Consider the following 21,328-nt stretch of genomic DNA (forward strand, 5'->3'; position numbering starts at 1 on the left):
TGTTTATCTCATGGAAGACTGGGATCTCCCAAGCTCCTCTCCTGAAGTTCTAATGATGAGGATAGATGGGGCAGGATGGTTGCTTTCCCTACCACAGAATCAGTGCCTAGGGCATTGAGGGGAGGGTTGAGGTTAGGTTCATGCTTATCTATAGAGTTAGCCTGTCTTGGAGACTGGCCATGCCTGGGGGGCTCTGTGCCAGTTGCCCAGGTAGTTCTCATAAATGGACAGAAGGGCTTTAGCCCATTTAGAATCCTATAACACAGGGCATCTTCATTAGGAAACTGGCCCTAAGGTCAGCATTAGGGTACAACATTTAAGGAATCAAAATAACATTTTAACGCAACATTTGAAAAAAAAATATTGCATATAATCTGACGAATAAGGTATGAAAATTTTAAAATATTAAGACAGGGTCGAAAACAGTGCCTGCCAAGCCATGTTGGAGTTTGCACCAAAGGAAGAACCAATACTACTGATCCTGGCCCAGCCTTCCAACATCAATTCTGGTAGTGAAAGGTGGGCAGTGGGTAGTTTGTTACCTGGAGGAACTGAGGTGCAGAGCAGTTCATGTGCCGGTCTGGGGAGAACAGGGAACTCAAGATCTTCTTCCATCTCCAAGTTAGAGATAAGCCCTAGCCAGGGCCAGGAAACATGCCCCTTATTGTTTCAGCAGACTTAAGAAGCTGCCCAGTAAAGTGCTGGATGACATGGACGACGATGACGACCTCAGCACCGATGGGGGAAGCCTCTATGAGGCACCACTGAGCTACTCCCTTCCCAAGGACAGCACCGCCACCAGCCAGATCTGAGTCCACGTCCAGGGCTGAAGTGGCCCATCCTTCCTAACGGACACTGCAGCCATCCAAAGCAGAAGGAAGTGTGTCTCGAGCTGAGACCCACCACTTCCTTTTCACACCACATGCTGGTTCCTCAACCTTATATTCCTCCCTAGGGTCTCTCTGAGGTCCAGTGGCTCTTGAATCTTATGGAGCTATTGCAATTTAAAACAAGGAAGAGAAGCCAGCACCCAATGGGGCATTTTCAAAAATATAATTTGATAGGCTGAAGGCCCCGTTCTGCACAGCCGTTTTCCATGGCCACTTTCATTGGCTGCTTCTGCCCTCCTCTCCTTTGCCAAGAGAAAGGGTCCGAAATGCTAGTTATTATTAACAGTCACTGTGCGGATAAGGAAGTGACATGTAGACTGTACATATTTTAACCAGACCTTCTCACAGACTGCTGCTGTTCCATTTTGGAATATGCCAGAGCCTTTGTAGGGTGGCTAATTTGTGAAGTTCACACACTATATTGAGTATTCTTTCTTAAAATATGAAGCTACTAGGTTTTAAGTGTTAAAGAGTAGAGAGAGGACGGAGAATGAAGACCACTTTTAAAATCAGAGTTGGACAAAAGGAATTGACATAGTGACAGTGGATAATCAGTACTGCGAGTCGGTATTCAGGTGATCTGGGTAAACAGCTTGCTGATAGAAGGTCGCTTACCTGTAGGCTGTATCTATGACCTTGGCTACTTATTTTACCTAAAATTATAGTTTCTGAACCATGCTAAGACCAGTGCCCAGTCACCACTTTCTTTTATACAGGTGGGGAGGGGAGACTTGTATGCAGGGTTTTTAACAAGTGGTGTGATTTCTGTAAGGATGGGGCCCCGTTGTCATGTCTCCTTCCTCCCCCCACTGCCCTTGGGCCTGGGATGGGGAAAATAGCAGGGCACAGGGAGACAGGGTTCCTGGGCTTCAGTGACAGGACAGGGCTGGTTAAGTGATGAAGGAAGGGGGAGATGGGTTGTGTGTGTGGGATTAGTGTGAGGAAGACAGAAGTTCTTGAAAGCTGGGGCATGTGTAGACAAGAGGTAGGTTGAGCTGGAGCTCAGATGGACGTCAAGGAGGGAGGAAAGAATGGCATGATATGCAAACTGAGGTCTTCTTTCACCCTCCTGCAAGCAGTGACAGGGAATGGGTGAGGTCTGGGGCAAGTCACGGAGCCCACTCAGCAGGGTTCAGAGTGATGGGCCCAGTTGAAGGATGAGTGTCTGGAGCCAGAGAACCAAGCCCTTCTCCACCTCCAGGGTTACTGTCCCCTCACCATGGCTGGGGGTGGTTCTTGCCTCTGCTTACCCTCTGGGTGTGGACAGATTCTTCCTTTTAGCCATTAACCCATTTAGCAAGTACGTCCTGGGCATTTGTGATACATCAGGTGCAGTCCTTGGCCCTGGGACCTCAGCAGTGACGAGAACTCCTCCCCTCCTGGAGTTCAAGGAAGAGGGCAACAGAGAATAATCAAGCTGACACAGGGCTGAGCACCTCCATGCCCAGCCCCACATCCCTCTGTCTTCTTGGGGAACGTGACTAGTCTGAAGTCACACTGGGAGGGGTCTTCCTTTCTCTGCTGCATTACTATCCATTTGCCAATGAGCCTGCCCAGAAATGCCTTGGCCTACTCTGAACTCCAGACAGCACACCTGAGGACTTCGGGAGGGAGCATCTGATTTGCTCCTTATTCTGGTTAATTCTTTCTGGTAGCTGTGAGGCTGGCAACAAGAAGCAAAAGTGCTCCTCAAGAGAAGCAAAGCCACCATTCCAAACACACACATTACCACCCAGATAAGAGGCCTCTAAACCTGTGAATGATTGCACATTCCTAAGCTATAATGGAGTTGGCATGCAATACAGCAGGTTGGGAAGCTACTGGAAGGGATTGACTGGACTGAGATTTAGGGAGGTTTTTTTTTTTTTTTTTTTTTCAAGTCCCAGCTCATCTCATTACCCATGACCTTAACAGGGTGCTGCCTGGGACAAGATGACGATTAGACCCAGGTCCTTCCTAGTGTGAATATGCTATCATTATTTGATTTTATTATATATACATATTTTTTTGTCTATTGCTTTAAAAACTAACCCTGCTCAAGAGTTTTCTTTAGCTAGCTTGAAGAAAATATTTTATGTAAAAACAAATATGTGGCCAAATGCAATGTTGAGACAATCACCATATATCTATTATATTTTTCCCTGCTTTGAAGTGTCCTTCTATCATGCCAATTGGCTTATTCTGTTGGTTTTCTGCTTTCGGGTATGGTTTGGTTGCTTTTTGTTGTCATGGGGAAGAGATGTTCTTATTGTGGCTACCTCCATGTAAGATTTCCTTTCAATAAACAGCATCATCCAATGGGAATCGTGCCTCTTCCACTATTTTTGCTACTTTATTTTCTCCAGAACTTTTTTTAGGGGGGAAAGAGGGTAAGTACTGGGAATTGAACTCAGGGGCACTCGACCACTGAGCCACATCCCCAGCCCTACTTTGTATTTTATTTAGAGACAGGGTCTCATTAAGTTGCTTAGTGCCTTGCTTTTGCTGAGGCTGCCTTTGAACTTGTGATCCTCCTGCCTCAGCCTTTCAAGCTACTGGGATTACAGGGATGCACCACCAGGCAGAACTTGATTCTGTGTTCTTCAAGAAACTGTCAAGGTGACTCTAGTTGGGATCTACTGGAGGAAGGAGAATTTAGACGCTTCCTGCCCTGGGACCAGCTTCTGAAATAGAAAGGTGGGGGAGTGTTCTGTGGTGGATGCTTAGGGAATGAGTGGTGCTGGATGGTTGTGTTGCTCTGGGAAATCCACACTGCCCATACCAGGAAATGGCAAAGGGAGAAGCATTATTATTTCCATAATAAGCAAGCACCTTGGTTTCTTCCTTTCCCTAAACTCAGGTGGGTTCTCCTGCCATCACAGGAGAACCTGTGATGCACCATCTCTCTCCACCTCATGGTAGGCAACAGTGGGCACCATGGTCTCCGTTTTATAGGAAACCAAAGAAGGTTTTCCGCCCTCTCTTCTGGAGACTTCTCTAGGTAAGCCCTGGCTTCTCTTGGCTGGCTCTGGGCATTTCTCCACTGCTCCCTGCTCCGGGCAGCATTTTGAGTTGTGCTCTCCTGGGACTTGGGTGAGCTCCTGTCCTCGGGCTCCAGTTCTAAAGGTGGCCATGGCTTGCTGCTTCTCAGCACCCCTGGTGGTTTCCACTGCCCTTCCCATCCTCCATAGCTGCCACTGCAGTTGACTGCCGATTCCTGCCCAGAGCTCCATCATGGTCCCTGTCAACGTAAATGTGTTGATCTTTCAGATAACCAGCCATTCATTTCCCTCATTCTAAGTAGAAGGAGCATCCCAAATGCAAATGAGATGTTCTAATTTTAATAAGTCCTTCAGGCCTTTTTATAAATTCTGTTTACTTTTTTTTTAAGTCATGTATATTGAGATATAATTTTATAGTGAAAGTCACCCCTTGATATTTTCTTTTGAAACTATTTAGACCCCTTTTTGACCCCAGCATCCATTTGGGGGTTGGGATTCTGAGTGGCACCTGTCCCTCAGGCTGACAGGAGGAATGTGATTAGGAGCCCACAGCCAAAGGCAGAAAATCCTTCTGGGACTGCCTTTGGCTTCTTCCGCATTCTCTGCTCCACATTCTCTGCATTCCTTCCTTGGCCTGGCCCATAGTAACAGGGAGCCTGTCTTAGTTGGGAGACTGTTGTTAGTTATTTTTCTGTTCTAAATTTTTAAATGGTAGGGAAAAATGACTGGACAACAAGTTTCTATCAGGAGCTTAACAGTCCCAAATCCAGAAATCTAGGCTCTGCAGAAAAATCACCATGCCTAAGTCCTGGTCTCAGACCTGTTAGATACACAGTGTCCAATGTCATCCCTGATTTTCACATGTGAGCCAAGGCCCAGCCAAGCCTCCACCCATGAAGAAGATTGGAGTATGAGCCATGCTGAGCTCAGCAAGGCTGGAGAATGTGCCTGAGCAGTTCAGAAATACATTCCACAATACGTATTGTGTGCAGAGAGGATGACAAACTGCCCACGTGCAGAATCTTACTTGGTCTTACCAGATTGTCAGCAATGCTTATGGTCTGCGAATGTGATTTTAAAGGTTTGATGGGTAAACACAAAACAATTTTGGAGAAGGCAGAAACTTTGGCAGTAAGGAATTTGAGTCTCTGGAAAGTTGGGCTTTTTACTGTTGGTAGAATAGAACTTGCGAGCATAGGCCTTGTGCTAACACTAAACAAAGTTTAAGCCCCAGGCTAGGACCTTTGGAACTTACAGTATACAAAAGTGGTGGTGACTAAACTAAATGGAAATTAGGTATAAAAGAAGTCCTTTATTGTTAGGGTCTGTAAACAAGTCAGGATGGCGCCTGGTATTTTGCCAGAGGGAGTGGTTTGTGAAGTAACGCCAGCGAGCCATTAAGTGTGGAGATTCCTTATTGGTTGACTGCTGTATTGAGCTTATGTTAATTAAGATAAGCTGTGTGGAATGTATATATACCACTCCTGTCCTACAATAAATGGCTCCCACTCTTGCTGTATCAATCTACACAAGTTGCTTGTCACCCCCCAGTTATTTTGCTGCAGCCGGACTGCGGCACTTTATATATTTATGCCAGGCAAAATTTATCTGTTCTTCCTGTGCTTTGCTAGCCCTATCTGTAGTCAGGACCCAGTTTTCAAGATCACGTACAGTTCAATGGCTAACCTATTTAACACTTAGCTGATACCAGGCATTGTCTAAACACACTACATGGATGGACTCATTTGATCTTAATGACACCCCCACCCCCAGTGGGTACTGTTGTGACAAGCAAGGCACCCTAGGCAGAGGGAGGGCATGTGGCACTGTATTGTACCCTGGGTCTGGCTCTGGAGCTCACACTCTGCAACCTCCCCCGACCTCCCATTGCCTGGAGCTTCACTTGTGGGTTTCTATGCAGCCTGACAGCCTGCTCCACTCAGCAGTGCCATTGGAGGCAAGTGGAACTCAAAGAGCCTTTGAAGCCACAGACCTCATGGATGTAGCTGTTTGTGTGTTTTTAGCTGTTCTTCTAACCTGCCATCTGGCGCCATTTTTGTGACTGGGATTTTGGAGCTCTCATTTTATCTTTAATCTTCCCTGCAGCAGTGCTGACTTAGTTCTGAGCCTTATCTGGGTAGCATGGCTGTTCTTGGGGGTCATCAGGGCTCTCAGTGTAGGGTGGTCTTTTGGCAACACTATCAAGTCCCTGAGTTTAGGTGGCTCATAGGGAATACGTGCCCTCCCAACCCCCAGACTGCTCTGTGATGACAACCCTCTGTAAGTTTATCATGCTAGCCCATGCATGCTAGCCTGACATTCAGAACTGCACTTGCAAACTGAAATCATCAGATTGTCCCTAACAGAGCAATCAAGAGAAGTCATTCTCAAACCTCCCACCCCAGGGCAATATGGGATTTGTGGGTAGAGTCTGGAAACCCTAGGCTTGGGGGCAGTGGACTGCCTTCCTAGAGGTGGCAACACAGTCTCTACTAAGCTAGGGGAATGGTCACAGTAGGAGTGGGCTCTGGGGGCATAGAAAGCTTGAAGATTTAGGGCTGTGTGGCAGCTGATCTTGAAATGAGATAGATCTGTCCCCAGCCTTTCCCAGGAGTAATGGGATGTCATCTGTGGAAACTGGTCTGACCCTGGGTGCCTCGTGGTGTGTTTTTGGAGGGGTTGTATGCACAGGTGGGAGATGGAATCAACCTACAAAACAGAAGCCAATCCCTTTAGGACCTTACCCAGAGACTTGACATCAATTAATCTCCTTTGCCCTGGAAATGGACCTGGTGGTATTTTGGGGGCAGTAGGAGTGATTCTTTATTAATGCCTAACAGAGCAAATGCTGCAATGAGCAAACCCCGTGACCAGAAATCCCTGCACTTTACTTGATTTCATCTGCTCCCTATGAGGTGGGTGGTGTTACCCCTTTTACTTGTTCTGGAACATGTGCAGAAAGACAACATGCCAAGTCATCAACTAGTAAACCATGGGGTAGGATAAAGTCCCGTTCTGCTGCTCCTAGTAATCCAGATTTTCCCTGTATGTGGCCATGCTCATCATGCTGTCCCTCCAAAATAGTCACTGCTGATGTCTTTAGCTGAGGACATTGGCGTGAAGTCTCACTGAGTCATAGTCCCTGGCCTCCTGGTACTCTGCCCTTGGAGCCTGAGGCCTGCTCCAAGGGAAGGCAGCCACCTGCCTCTCTTTTCTACAAGCCACTTCCCCCAGCTGCTGGCTGGCCTTGCTGCATTCCAGCTGCCTGGCCCTTCCAGACAGCTTTGTTTTCTAGGAAAGGTCTTGGAGATTAAGACAAAGCAGGTGCCTCCAGTTGAATGCCCTCCTGCCTTTGAAAGGGCCTGGCTGATAAGCCTGCCAGTCTAGCCTCTCGGTCTCCTGGATCTGATCTCTATGGTTAGGCTGTCTTGTCTTTCATCTGGCCCTGCCTATCACTGGGCATGTAGACCCGGGCTCTTTGGAGCCAGGTACAAGGCTCCCTGCAGAGCCAGGCAAGGGGTCGGTCAACAGTGCCCAAGCTCCCTCTGGGACTCCTAGCTCCTCCGTGCCCCTGTGTGTTCTCTCTGGAGAGACTTCTGGCATTTGGATAATAAACTAGAAAACTGAACTGGCTTCCATTCAAACTGCCTGCACCCCCTTCCTATGACCTAGGAATCACACAGCTCTGGCCCTCCTGAGGGTTTCTGACTTACATGTGGATGGCTTCCTTAACCCGGCTGGTTTTCTGAAACAGGATTTTAGAGGAAGTAAGTCACTCTATTCTCTTTCCACTTCCTGTCAAATTTTTTCACTTTTGTCGGAATGTTTCAATGCTGCTGGATCCTAAAATTGTGGTGCAAAAATGTCTGGGGGCTTACCATGTCCTGTGGAAAGGCTGGGGTGCCCAAGGTCACCAGGGCTGTCCATTCCTTGTGAGAGTCAGAGGCATGTGGGCTGGAAGCATTGTCCTGCCCGCATCCTACCTGGGTGGTTGAGACGGAGTTCCTCCGTGTGAAGTAGGCTGGGGGCGAAATCAAGCCAAGGAAAAAGAAGGCGACGGAAAGACCACACAACAGGGAAGTAATTTTGAAAAGCCTGGACAGGACGGCTCTATGACCTTAGTGATCGAGCTTCCACACTGGGGAGAGAGGGAGAGAGAGCCCATGTTTGCTTTATTATATATGCGGGAAACTTCTGTTTTTCCACAGAGTGTTCTTCTGCCAAATAAAGTAGGAGGTGGGCTGTCCAGGCCCAATAGGTCACCACAGTTCTGGAGCTAGAGAGCAGCCTTCCTAGCCAAGCCAAGACTGAAGTCACGCGCATTGCATAATCCATTAAGGGCGAGGGGCCACAAAATAGCTGCAATGCTAGATCAAAATCTTCTTGGCTGAAGGCCAGTGATGATGCTAAATAGCTCAGGAGTGGTTTTTCCACAGCACTGTACTTCCCCTGGTCATCAAAAGGGATGTGTGCTTCTGAGAAGTACCAGCCTAGATCCAGAGCTTGCTTCCCAGATATTGAGACCAGTGTGTGGACTTAGTCCCAGTGACTCAGCTACCAACATCTGCAACCTCAGAGAGCTCCAAATGGGGAAGACAAAAATAGGCAAGGTAGCAAAGCATGACATCTAATCTCTGGGAATTTTAAATTGGGGATTTGGGTTTAGTTTTATTGAGAAATTAGGGTTTTCACCACCCAGAATTTAAGAGTGGTTAGCAATTATTCATATATGCTTCACATTTTTAAATAAAAGAAAAAATTACAGATAATGTTGAAGATTCCCCTTTGTTCCTCACTCTGCCTCATCCATTTATCTCCCTCTTAAAGGCAGCCTCTATTCTCAATCTGGTGTGAATTATATTCAGCGTTATGTATTTTTTCATCTATGTATCCATGAACACTGATATTTTTGTGTTTAAAATTTTATGTGCATATTATTCTGTGTTCTTTCACATTAAAATTATGATTTTTGAGACCTGTCTATATTGATTCATTTTCTTTGTTTCATTTTGGGTTTTTAAAGGGGGATTTTTTTGGGGAGGGGTGTATATTGCAAGGAGTACTGAGTTTTAAAAATACTCATTGCTTTATCACATCAATGTTTATAGCAGTTCAATTCACATAGCAAAGCAATGGAGCCAACCTAGGTGCCCTTCAACAGATGAATGGATTAAGAAAATGTGTTATATAGACACGATGGAATAATACTCAGCCATAAAGAAGAATGAAATTATGGCATTTGCCAGTAAATGGATGGAACTGGAGAGTATCATGCTAAGGGAAATAAGTCAATCCCCAAAAAACCAAAGGCTGAGTGTTCTCTCTGATATGTGGATACTGACACACAATGAGGGGGGAGGAGAATGGAAGTTCATTGGATTAGACAAAGGAGAATGAAGGGAAGGAGGGGGAGGGGAACTGGAAAGACAGTAGAATGAATCAGACATAAATTTCCTATGTTCATATATGAATACATGACCAGTGAAGCTCCACATCATGCACAACCACAAGAATGGGATCCTATTAGAGTAAATTATACTTTATGTATGTGTAATATGTCAAGATAGACTCTATTGTCATGTATATCTAAAAAGAACAAATAAAAAAAGAAAAAATTATGCTATGTGCCTATGTGAATGTACCACAGTGAATTCCACCTTTATGTATACTGATAAAGTACCAATTTTAAAAACAATAAATAGATGGGGGGAAGGCAAATGAAATAGAGGAGGGGGAACATGTGGAGTAAAAAGGGGAGGGAAAGGGGAGGTACCGGGGATTGAAATAAAGCAAATTATGTTCCATGCATTTGTAATTATTTCAAAATGAACACCACTGTGTATAGCTATAATAAACTAATAAAAGCATAAGAAATAAATCAATGAACAGAATAGAGAACCCAGAAATAAATCTACCCGTCTAAAGTTAACTTATTTTTTACAAAGGCTCCAAGAACATACACTGTAGAAAGGAGAGCCTCTTCAATAAACAGTGCTGGGAGAAGTGGATAGACATATGCAGAAGAATTAAACTAGACACTACCTCTCACCATATTAAAAAAAAAAAGGATTCAAAATGAATTAAAGATCTAAATATAAGACATGAAACTCTGAAACTATTAGAAGAAAATGTAGGAGAATTGCTTCAAGACATTAGGATAGGCAATGATTTTTGGGGGGTATGCCCCTGAAAGAATAGACACCAAATGCAAAACTTAACAAGCTTCTGTACAGCAAAGGAAATAATCAGCAGAATTAAGAGACAACCTATAGAATGGGGTAAAACATTTGCAAATTATTCATCTGATAAAGTGTTAATACCCAGACTTTATAAGAAACTCAAACAAAACAGCAAAATATCAAAAAAAAAAATCATTTTAAATAATGGGCAAATGATCTAAATGGACATTTCTCAAAAGAAGATTCACTAACACCCCAAAAGCATATGAAAAAATGCTCAACATCACTAATCATTAGGGAATGGTTTTGATTTGCAAAACCACCCTGAGCCATCATCTCATCCCAGTTAAAATGGCTATTATCAAAAAGACACACACACACACAAAAGTGCTGGTGAGAATGTGGAGAAAGGGGAACTCCTATACATTCTTGGTAGGAATGTAAATTAGTATAGCTGTTATAAAAAACAGTATGGAGGTTTATAAAAACATAAAATAGAACATATTATCCAACAATCTCACTGTTGGATATATGTCCAAAGGAAATTAATCTTTATACTAAAGCAATAGCTACACAGCCATGTTTTTTTGTGGCTCTACTCACAATAAGCAAGATTTGGAATCAACCTAGGTTCTGTTGACAGATAAATGGATAAAGGAAATGCATATGCACATGATGGAGTATTATCCACCAAAGGATGAAATACCATCATTTTTGGCAACATGGATGGAACTAGAGGATACCAGTTAAATAAGCCAGGCACAGAAAAACAAATATTGCATATTCTCATTTATGATAGGTAAAATGTGATCACATAGAAGTAGATAGTAGAATAGCAGTACTTGGAGGCTAAGAAGGGAAGGGGGTGGCCTCAGTGAGGCTTGGGTTTGGCCAATTTTGGGATTACCTGCTTGAACAATGGAGGAAAGACTAAAGGCTTCCCTCAGAGAACTTTGTTCCCCATCCTCACTCAGAACAGTTTCCCTGCCCCCTTTAAGTATGGTGAGCACACACATTACAAACTCTTGACGTGAAAGAACACCACGCTAGCCTGTTTGGGAAGCAGGATTTCAGCTTTCCTGTGGTGTTCATGTGTCTAGTGCCGGGCTCACAAAGATCAATGTCTCTCTGACTTTCTCCCTGGAGAATAAACAGTGATAGACTTTTCTGTATGCTAGTTAATTTTACATGTCAACTTGATTGGGCTAAGAAATATGAAGTAGTCGGTAAACTGCTTTCTGAGTATGTCTGTGATGATGTTTCCAGGAGAAATTAACATTTGAGTGGGTGGACTGGGTAAAGTAGATGTCCTCCCCAATGTGAGTGACTTCACATAATCTGTTGAGAGCCCCAAAAGAACAAGAAGGTGGAGGGAGGGCAAATTCACTCTCTACTTAAATTGAGACATTTGTCTTCTCCTGCTCAGACATCAGTGTTCCTGGTTCTCGGGCCTTGGACTTGGACTGAATTACACTTATGTTTGACACAGCAGCTGGAATTCTCACATCCCGGAAGTTTCTCTTCAAACATTTTGGAAATAGAGACATACATAGTGGTGCTTGATCTTCGGTGTGCATTTGCTCTCCTGAAGTTCCTCTGGACCGCCAACTGATAAGAGGACTCATGTGTCCTCTTGCTTGACAGGTGGAGAGATTGCAAAACAGACATCATGTCTTCATTTTGTCATGTAAAATAGGGTTACTATGTTACCAAAATATGGGGAAATAACTCTACTGGGTGAATGCAACAATTATTGGCATTTTGGTGCATTTCCTTCTTCCCAATGCAGTTTTTAAAACACAGGTATTACTACAGAGTTTATGCAATTTTGTATATGCTTTTGCTGTCACTTAACAAGGTAGAATAGGATTGCTTCTTATTATTAATCTTTATCATTTTTTAAAGCTGCTTAACATCCCTTACTTACATCACTTTAGTTAAGTACCCCTCTCTATATATTATCGGATGTCTGATTTTTTCCAAATTCTGTTCTCTTATAACAAATATATTTATATTTGTGACTTTTTCTATATTTCAAATTATATGTTTTAGCTACACAACCTGAAGTGGAATTACTGAGGAATCAAGTGAAAAGAAGAAACCTTTATGTCTCTATAAATGTTGCCAAATTGCTTTTCAGAAGGGCTTACCAATTTGCATATATCCAATGATAAATAAATGTGCCAGTTTCTCTGTTTCCCCTAACCCTTGGCTTTGATGATTAACCTGTCTCTCATCAGGGCAGTCTCCTTTTCATATTGTTAGGTTTATTTAATAAGGTGACCCATTGTGACTTGTCTATTCTTGTCCTTTTAATCTATCTATGTATCTATCTATCTTCTAGTCTATAGCATGTAATAGAAACTGAAAATAGTACAGTATGGTAAAACAGTGAAAAATAAGTCACCTTTCCTTGACCCCAATATCTCCAGTCTTTGCCTACAGGCAACCACGGTTTCCAGTTTCTTTTATTTCTTCCAAGCCAGTTTCTCAATGTTTCTTCTAGGCCCCCAAACCTACAAGTATCCCATTGTATTGTCCCCAATACAAGCAACTTGAAGGGATTTGCACCTGATCTGAGGTAAGTGTGAGCACTGGGAACCCCCTCCCCAAGGCTGACTCCTCCCCCCTGGAAGTCCCTCACAGTGCTTCCACCTGTCCACAGCATAGAGAGACCTGCCATGGGATTGCTCACCAGAAGAATCATAACCAGGTCCTGAAACTCTTGGGTTGGTGAGGTGACCCTGAAGGAAGGCTGTCCACAAAGTCTTTGTCCAGTGATTGTACTGGACATTGTATAACATCAAGAGGAAGTTCCCACTTAAGAGGGCATTATCTGTGGAGGCCTAGGCTAAGTGATCATATCACATCCCAACTCCCTGAGTCCAGATATGCATACAACTCTACCCCAGGCTCTCACTGTGGCTGCCCTAGATGCTTGCCCATTTGCCCTTTCAGGCTCCAGCCTCTTGCTCCCTCCTGACAGTCATCTTCCACATCTCATAGGTTTTTCTCCGGGAGCCCTGGATCCCTTACTGACTTCTCACTGCCTTTCAGTTTCTCTTTCAAGGGCCTCCTCTTCCCCAACTCCAGGGTGAGGCCTGGTGCATCTCTCTTCCATATAGGTCCACAGTGGTTGAAACCATAAGCATGTGAACACTTACAGGGCAGGCTGTGAGGATGAGGACTCTTGGGGGAATGGCCTGGGAGGAGAGATAATAGTACTGACCTCATCTTCCTGAGATGACAACAGATTTGGACCAAAGTCTTCAGGTCTATGGGAGGCAGCATCCTTAATTAGGAATTAGTAGCAATTGCAGGAGTGGAATTGTTTGAGAGCTTTTGAGTTTCCAGGTGGGTTCTCTAAGAGGCTGAGGCTGAGAAGAGGGGAAAAGCTTTGCAGGGCCACCTGTAGCAGTGAGTTCTGGTGTGATCACTGCAGTAGTCAGCAGGGGGAGGTGTTGGCCTCTCTGGCCCAGATGGGGCACAGATCCTGAATCTTGAGATGAGGGCCTTAGTCCCAAAGAGGACTTTGGGACAATTCCAAGGTTTGTCTTTCCAGCCTTCCCAGCTCATCTGGTGCTCCTGTGTCAGCCTTATGCCAATTCTTATGCAATGTTTGCATTGCAATGGTTTTAATTTCAATTTTTATTTTGTGAGAGCCCAAAGTGATTGATTTATATACATTTCAAAGAACATTTGCTGTACACCTTCTCTGCACTGGGCTTCACTGAGATAAGCCTTGAGTCCTGGACTCAAATGGTATCCACTAAGAATAAACAAGGGGTAACATTCAAAGCACCAAAAAAGAGGTATAAATGCAGTGTGGTGGTGGTCCAGGAAAGGCCTCCTGGAGGAAATGGTATTTGAGAGAAACTTAAAATAAGTGAAATATTTTATAACTTTTTATTTCAAAATTTTAATTTTACCAATAGTTACACAGGGATGAAAGCTAGACTCAGAATCAGCCAGTTGCATTAGAATTCAGAATAATGAAATGGAAGTCTGGTTGGAGGTGAGTCTAGAAAACAGGTTTGGAATGATGATTTTTGGAAAACCTTGAATATCATTTTTTTTGGTCATACTAGGGATTGAACCCAGAGCCTCACATATGCTAGGAAAATGTTCAACCACTGAGCTAAACCTCTAGTTCTTTGGATGTCACTCTTAGTGACTGGAAAGCACTGTATGTATGTTTATAAGTAGGCGGTTTTACATAAAAAAAAAAAGAGAGGAGTTAGGTTTTATGCCTTCTTGTCCTTTCTGAGAAGGAGATGAATATTTTTTAAAAGTGGCTGGTAAAATTTAGTTTTTTTTCAAAAGGAATGAGAATCTGCTTCTCCCAAATGAGAAAGATCCTGACCCATTTCATGTATCCTGGATACAGATAGTTACATAGTCTAAACCAGTGCTTCTCAAACTTAAATGTGCATCTGAATAAGCCTGAAGGTTTGTTAAAACAGACTGCTGAACTAACTCCCAGAGGATAGCCAAAGAATTGATGCTGATGATTCTGGCCTGGGGAACCATGCTGAGAACCTCTGAATTAATCTTCCTACCTGACCTTCCTCAGTATACCCACTGGGTGGCAGCAGAGAGCACAGCAGGCGCCACAATGGCCAAACCTGGAGCCCTTAGGTAGAGGTTGCAGAGGGTTACTTTTGAATTTTTAATATAGGTCTAATACAAAATGACAACAAGAAATTAAGGTACCAAACATTTCAAAATTCAAGAATGCATTATAAAAAGGAGTAACTGGTAATTTTGATTTTTGTTTCTTCTCTAGGATGTCCCTACTCCCAGCCCAGACCCCCCCTCTGCTAGGCCCCCAGAGCTCTCAAGTCCTAGCAGATTTGATAACTTTCAAGGTCACTTGCAACAAGGTTTCTGAGTAATATCATGGCTATAAAGTGCCAAGAAACTATAGTTAAAATGCATTGTTTGAACATATTTATAGATCACTATATTGTATAATATATAGAAAAAAATATTTACCAAATTCTTATAGTCATTTTTTTTTTGTATTTGGGGGTTTCTTAGACTAGTACCCCCAAATTGGAATTATTGTATCAGGTTAGCAACATTTTTACATTCAAATGGGATTTTTACTAATTTCTTCACTTACTTAAATAGTTTATGCTCGTGTTAAAACTATAGATAAGCATTCATAATAATAGTAACAATAAGATAAGTCACCATCAGCTTCACTATTTAGAAATAACTAGTTATGGGCTGTGGCTGTGGCTGTGGCTCAGCTGTAGTGCACTTGCACTGGGTTCGATTCTCAGCACCACAAATAAATAAATAAGTCTATCAAAACTGAGAAAATATTTTAAAAAAATAGAAGTAACTAGTTATTATTATATATTTAAATACATACATGCATATATGTGTGTGTATGCCTAATCTTTTGTCTTTATATGCTTATTTTCCAAAAATGGAGCTTATACTGTTTTTATAACCTGTTTTCCAAATTATCATAAATTTTCTAGGTATAAAAATGTATTTCCTCAAAACAGCTTTAGTAGCTAGCAGCACAGTATTCCATGGAATAATCATTCACATTTATTTTGTAATTCCTCTATGCTGGGTGGTATTCTGGATGTTTTGCATACCTTGGTCCATTTAATTCTTATGACAACCCTATGAAATCTATACTATTAATCCTTCTACTTTAGCCCAAAGAAAAATTCATGCATAGAAATATTAAGTGACTTGCCCAATTATAACTATACCATAAACGTTTGAACCAATAGCCTATTGTGGGACATTCGTGTTGTTTGTTTGCTGTCATAGTGATGTTGCTGTTAATTCATGAAACAAATATTCATTGAGTTCCCATTATATGCTGGATATTTTGTCAGGAGCTGTGTTGTAAGGGGAAACTGTCAGTGGAAAGGAAGGCTCGATTGGGAAAGAAACTCATTTGAAAGGTTCCTGGCATAGGGCAGGTTCTCTATTTCTTCAAGTAGTCAATCAGAACTTAACACTGTCAGAGCAGCACCTGCCCAGGTGTGGTTCTCTTTCTTTCATCAGCAGCAATGTCTCCTATCTCCTCTTCCTGGCTTTCAGGGAGGCCCCTTCCTGCTTGGTACACCTGCCAGCGTAGGGCCTTATGGAGTTGACCTTCTTCCTTCCTGAATCAGATAAGCAAGGTCAGATCCTTAACCTGGGGGCTGGTCCTACACCTCTGATTCTGTCATGTGTTCTATGCATGTTTTTATTAATAGTGAGGATGCCTAGACATGTTCATTGTCAGTTATTAAAGAAGAAGGTCAGTAGCTGAGTAAAATGCTGTCATCTCACCACCCAGATTATTCCATCTTGCTTGATCCCCACCCTTTCTTTCAGGATCTGTGCTGATGTAGGCTAAAGTATCCTGGGAGAAGGCTAAATCCTGCCTGGGTACCAGCTGGGAAAGAATAATTAGTTTTGGGGTTTTCATGTAGCTTTATTGAGATATAATTCCCTTACCATATTATTTCCCTAAAATGTGCAATACATTGGTTTTTAATACATTCATAGAGTTAGTTGTGCAATGATCACTATCCAATTTCAGATTATTTTTGTTACTCCAGACTCTGGCATCCACTAATCTGCTTTCTGTCTCTATGGATTTGCCTGTTCTGGAATTTCATCTAAATGGAATCCTGTGATACGTTGCCCTTAGTATCTGAATTCTTTCACTTAGCACAATGTTTTTGAGGCTTATCCATGTTGGAGTAGGTATCAGCACATCATTAGTTTTTAAGTTTGAATAATATTCCATTGTATGAATAAACCATATTTTGTTTATTCATTCATCAGTTGAGGGGCATTTGGGTGGTTTCCACCTTGGGGAAATAATGAATAATGCTGTTTTGATTGTTTGCATACAAATTTTTATTTGAACTTATGTTTTCAGTTCTCTTGGGTACATACCTAGGAATGGAATTGCTGGATTATAGGGTGACTCTATGTTTACCCTTTTGAGGAATGGCTAAACTGTTTTCCCAAGTGCCTTCATAATTTCAAAATCCCACCAGAGAATTTGTGTTTTTGATTGCAGTTACTACGACAGTCTCTAAAATCCAGGCAGTCACAACCCACTGATCCAATGTCTCCTCAGTTCATAGGCCCAGAGTGCAGGGAGGCTCTTGGCAGGGCAGACAGACCAGGTCTTCACATCTCATGGCTGCATGTGTTGTTATACAGTTGATCCTTTTTGTGACTCGCAGTTTTCCCTTTGATACTGACTATTGTGGGCACTCTTGACCTATGAGCCTAATGTCTTCAGGGCAGAGTTGCCATCACACTTCCATCTGGAATCCCCTTGCTTGTATAACAACAACAACATACTTTGTATGGGCTTTTGCTATTTACAAAGTACTGTATTACTTCCCTTTTCTTGGGGACTTATGACCTGTTTCCCAAGGTATTGGCTTTATTGTGGCAAAGAAATCTCCACTAACGTGTGTTAATGGCCAATAAGACATTGACCTTTTCTCAGGGGACTCACCAAGTCCCAATATTTACTTGGTGTAAGTGAGCCTGTAATGATGAGGAGCCAGACCTGCAAGAGAAAAGAATGTCTTTTGAAGCACTCTTGAATCTTGCCCTAGAGGACTCCCCCGCTATATGCAAGCCTTAGTTGGGCATCATTGTAGGAACTTATCAGTGTGTTTAAACTAGGAAATTTTACTACATGTTTCTTCTCCTACAAAGATCACTTGTAAAAAAAAAAAAAAAAAAAGCTAGGATTGGTGCCAGGATTTTAAGCAATTTTCCATTTCATTTATATTTTGCTTTCTTAGAGTGAATATGAAATAAAAAAAAAATCAAAACAAAAGCTTGGGTGCTAGGCCAGGATCTAGAAGTCTCTGGGGTTTTCAGTTCTTCCACAAGGGCAGTTGCTGTTTATGAGCTCTCCTGACTTCCTGATTGTGAACCAGTTCTCTATACCTGAGAGGACCTTCCCCACAGTCACGGTTCCTTCAAAGGGAAGTGTTCACTAAAAACTCTTGTCAAATGTTTTTCATCATCTATAAATCACATCCAACTGTTTCCCCCCAACACTGGCACCAAATGTGCATGTTTAATTTTCTCTGAAAATGGTCAGGCATGATTACTCCTTAGAGAAGTCAAGGAGTTAAGAGAGAAGCCTCTTTCTCTCTGCCCAAAGTTTAAAAATTCCCAAACATTCTGTATTAACTTTTTATTGGGTCAATTCACTCTGGATAAAAAAGATGCCAGATTCTACAGATGAATTCCCATCAAAACTCAATTTCTAGGAGAGCTGTGTATTCCCCAAGCCTGAGCAGTCCAGAATCCCATTCTTAATGGTCTGTGTTCAACCTAAGGGCTGCTGTTCCTTGTCTACATTCAAATTTATTTTCCAGCTCTATTGCAAATACATCCTTGCAGTGCTACCTTATATCACTTTCTAGTACAACCCAGCTGAATGTTTCCTGTAGCAGTATGACACTCAGAGCTCTAATGTTCCAACAAGCTACTGGCCTGGAAAGTCAAGCAACTCAAATGCCCAGGAAGGATGGGCTGCCACATTACCACTGCCCTGTCCCTGTGTTCTTTATTCACCAAAGATGCATTGTTTGACATTCTTCACAGAATTAAAAAAAAAAAAAATCCTAAAATTCATTTGGAAGAATAAAAGACCCAGAATAGCCAAAGCAATTCTAGCCAATAAAACAAAGCTGGAGGCATCACAATACCTGACTTCAAATTATACAGAGCTACAGTAGCAAAAACTGCATAGGTGTGGCATAAAAACAGACATGTAGACCAGTGGAACAGAATAGAAGACAAAGAGACAAACCCACACATCTACAATCATCTGATCCTTGACAAAGGTGCCAAAAACACGTGTTGGAGAAAAGAACCTTTTTAACAAAAGGTTTTGGGAAAACTAGTTATCCATATGTAGAAGTATGAAACTAGACCTTTATCTCTCACCCTGCAAAAAGTCAACTCAAAATTAATCAAAGACCTAGGAATTAGACAGGAACTAAGCAACTACTGGAAGAAAATGTAGAGTCAACATCCCAGCATATAGGCACAGGCAATGACTTTCTCAATAGGAGCCCTAAAGCTCAAGAAATAAAGCCAAGAGTTAATAAATGGGATGGCATCAAATTAAAAAGCTCTGCATAGCAAAGTTAATAATTAAGATTGTCAAGAAAGAACCTATAGAATGGGAGAAAACTTTTGCTAGTTATTTTTTTTGACAGAGGATTAATTTATAGAATATATAAAGAATTTTAAAAAGTAACACCAGAAAAACCCAAATAATTCAATGAATAAAAAGGCAAATAAATTAAACAGAGACTTCTCAAAAGAAGAAATACAAATGGCCAACAAAATATATGATGTAATTAGGGAAATGTAAATCAAAACTACACTGAGATTTCATCCCATACCAGTTAGAATAGTAGTCATCAAAAATAAAACAATAATAAATGCTGGAGAGGATGTGGAGAAAAAGGAAAATTTTTACACTGTTTTTGGGATTGTAATTTTGTACAATCACTATTAAAATCAGTATGGAGGTTCCTCAAAAGACTAGGCATGAACTACCATATGACCCAGCTATACCATTCCCCAAACTACAGCGCACATGCATACCCATGTTTCTAGTAGCACAATTCACAATAGCTAAACAATGGAATCAGCCTACGTGTTCATCAATGAAGGGATGAATAAAGAAAATGTGGCACACATACACAATGACGTTTTATTCAGCCATAAAGAAAAATGAAAGTATGTCATTTACAGGAAATGGATGGAACTAGAAACCATTTATGTTAAGTGAACTAAGAAACTCTGAAGGTGAAAGGCTGTAAGTTTCTTTCATAGTATAAGCTAGAGAGGAAAAGGAAAAGTAAGGTGGGGGAGGGGTACAGGGATCCCATGAAAAATCAAAGGGAGATCAGGAAAGGGACCAGCGGGTAAAGGGCAGGGGGTGAGGAGAAAGGGCTAGGAAGGGAAGTGATGTTGGTCAAATTAGAGTGTTATCTCGTGTGCCTGTATGAGTATGTAACCTCAAATTCCATCATTATGTACAACTATCACGCACCAATAAAAATATGTGGAAAGAGAAAAAAAAAGATGCTTTTCTTCTTTGTGATTTTAAGGGTTATTTCTTCAGTCGGCTGATTCCAGGAAGTACTATCTAAAATAATCCAGCCCGTGACTGCCTATCACATTCTTAAAATTTTATGGGTGTGGAAAGGAGAGATCTTTGACAGATAATTATTTTCAATATCTAACTTTAATAAATTTGGGGAGTTCTGCTTCATTATAACCTGAATATTTTTTGATGCATTGCATGGCGTTTTCTCAGAATGTATCTGGTAACTGAAAATAGTAGTTGTTATGCACTGAGCACATATTAGGTAGCATAAACCACATGTAGTGCTTTGCCAACATCATCTCATTTTATTCTCAGAAGAGCCCTGTGAGGTTTTCATAGGCAGCCTTTTCCAAATGAAAAAGAAGAGGCCTGGAGACATGAACTAACCCAGCAAGATGACACAGACTTTTGGTTAAACATGGCAGAACAAATACATGTGTATACCACTGTTCTTTCCTAAAACCCACCTACCATGACACTAAAGGGATTTTTCTTTTTAAAGCAACAAAACAACAATGATCAAAGAGAAAAGGAAAGTTAAAAAAAATGGTAATAAAATCTGGAAAGCTGGAAAGAGAGGGTCAACTGTCAATTTAACTGACCTGAGAATGGTGCCATCTATATAGGTGGGGTGAAGCTTGAAGTAGAAACCTCTGAAAATGGAACAAAGTAGGATTTGTTGAATATTTGTATATGAAACAACTGGATCCTTCTAGATCTTCTCTCTCATCCCTGGAGCTGCTGGCTTGGGACACGTTGATATCCTTCCAAGCAGGAGCCCATAGATGTTTTTCCAGGGAAGATGCTGGCTCAGGGCACAGAACTTACAGATGCCAAGGGTGAGATATATGCCTGGTTATATGTCCTCTTGTCTTCTGTGAAGAACCCTGCAGTTAATGACTCTGACCACACACGAAGTGCTGCCCATCAACAATTTAGTGCCCAATTTAGTGTCAAATAGGAATGGACCAGCCGAGGCACTTGAGAGAGAACTCTAATATCAAAGACAGATGAAAACCAAGAAAAAGCAAGCAATGAGAACTTGGGAAGAAACAGGCAGTCTAGGCAGAAGGACCAGCCAGAGCGACAAACCAAGCCCTGTGATTAGGGATGGATCCTCCCAGGACACCTAACCAAGCCCAGTGGGTA

At 42.0% G+C, this 21,328-nt stretch overlaps 1 protein-coding gene across 2 annotated transcripts in view; it reads left to right on the top strand.

Moving 5' to 3' along the window:
* Nucleotides 1-8,844, top strand: part of Cgnl1 (cingulin like 1) — a 169,910-nt gene extending 161,066 nt beyond the window's left edge. For both annotated transcript variants that reach the window (XM_046460784.2, XM_046460785.2), the window contains one exon: nucleotides 677-8,844. In XM_046460784.2, the coding sequence (XP_046316740.1) occupies nucleotides 677-812 (136 nt within the window). In that variant the 3' untranslated portion in view covers nucleotides 813-8,844. The remainder of the gene's footprint in view (nucleotides 1-676) is intronic.
* Nucleotides 8,845-21,328: the final 12,484 nt, after the last annotated feature.

The sequence above is a fragment of the Marmota monax genome, unplaced genomic scaffold, assembly GCF_021218885.2.
Source record: "Marmota monax isolate L192 unplaced genomic scaffold, Marmota_monax_Labrador192_F-V1.1 WCK01_AAM20220418_F8-fsc00001, whole genome shotgun sequence".
Classification (NCBI taxonomy): domain Eukaryota; kingdom Metazoa; phylum Chordata; class Mammalia; order Rodentia; family Sciuridae; genus Marmota; species Marmota monax.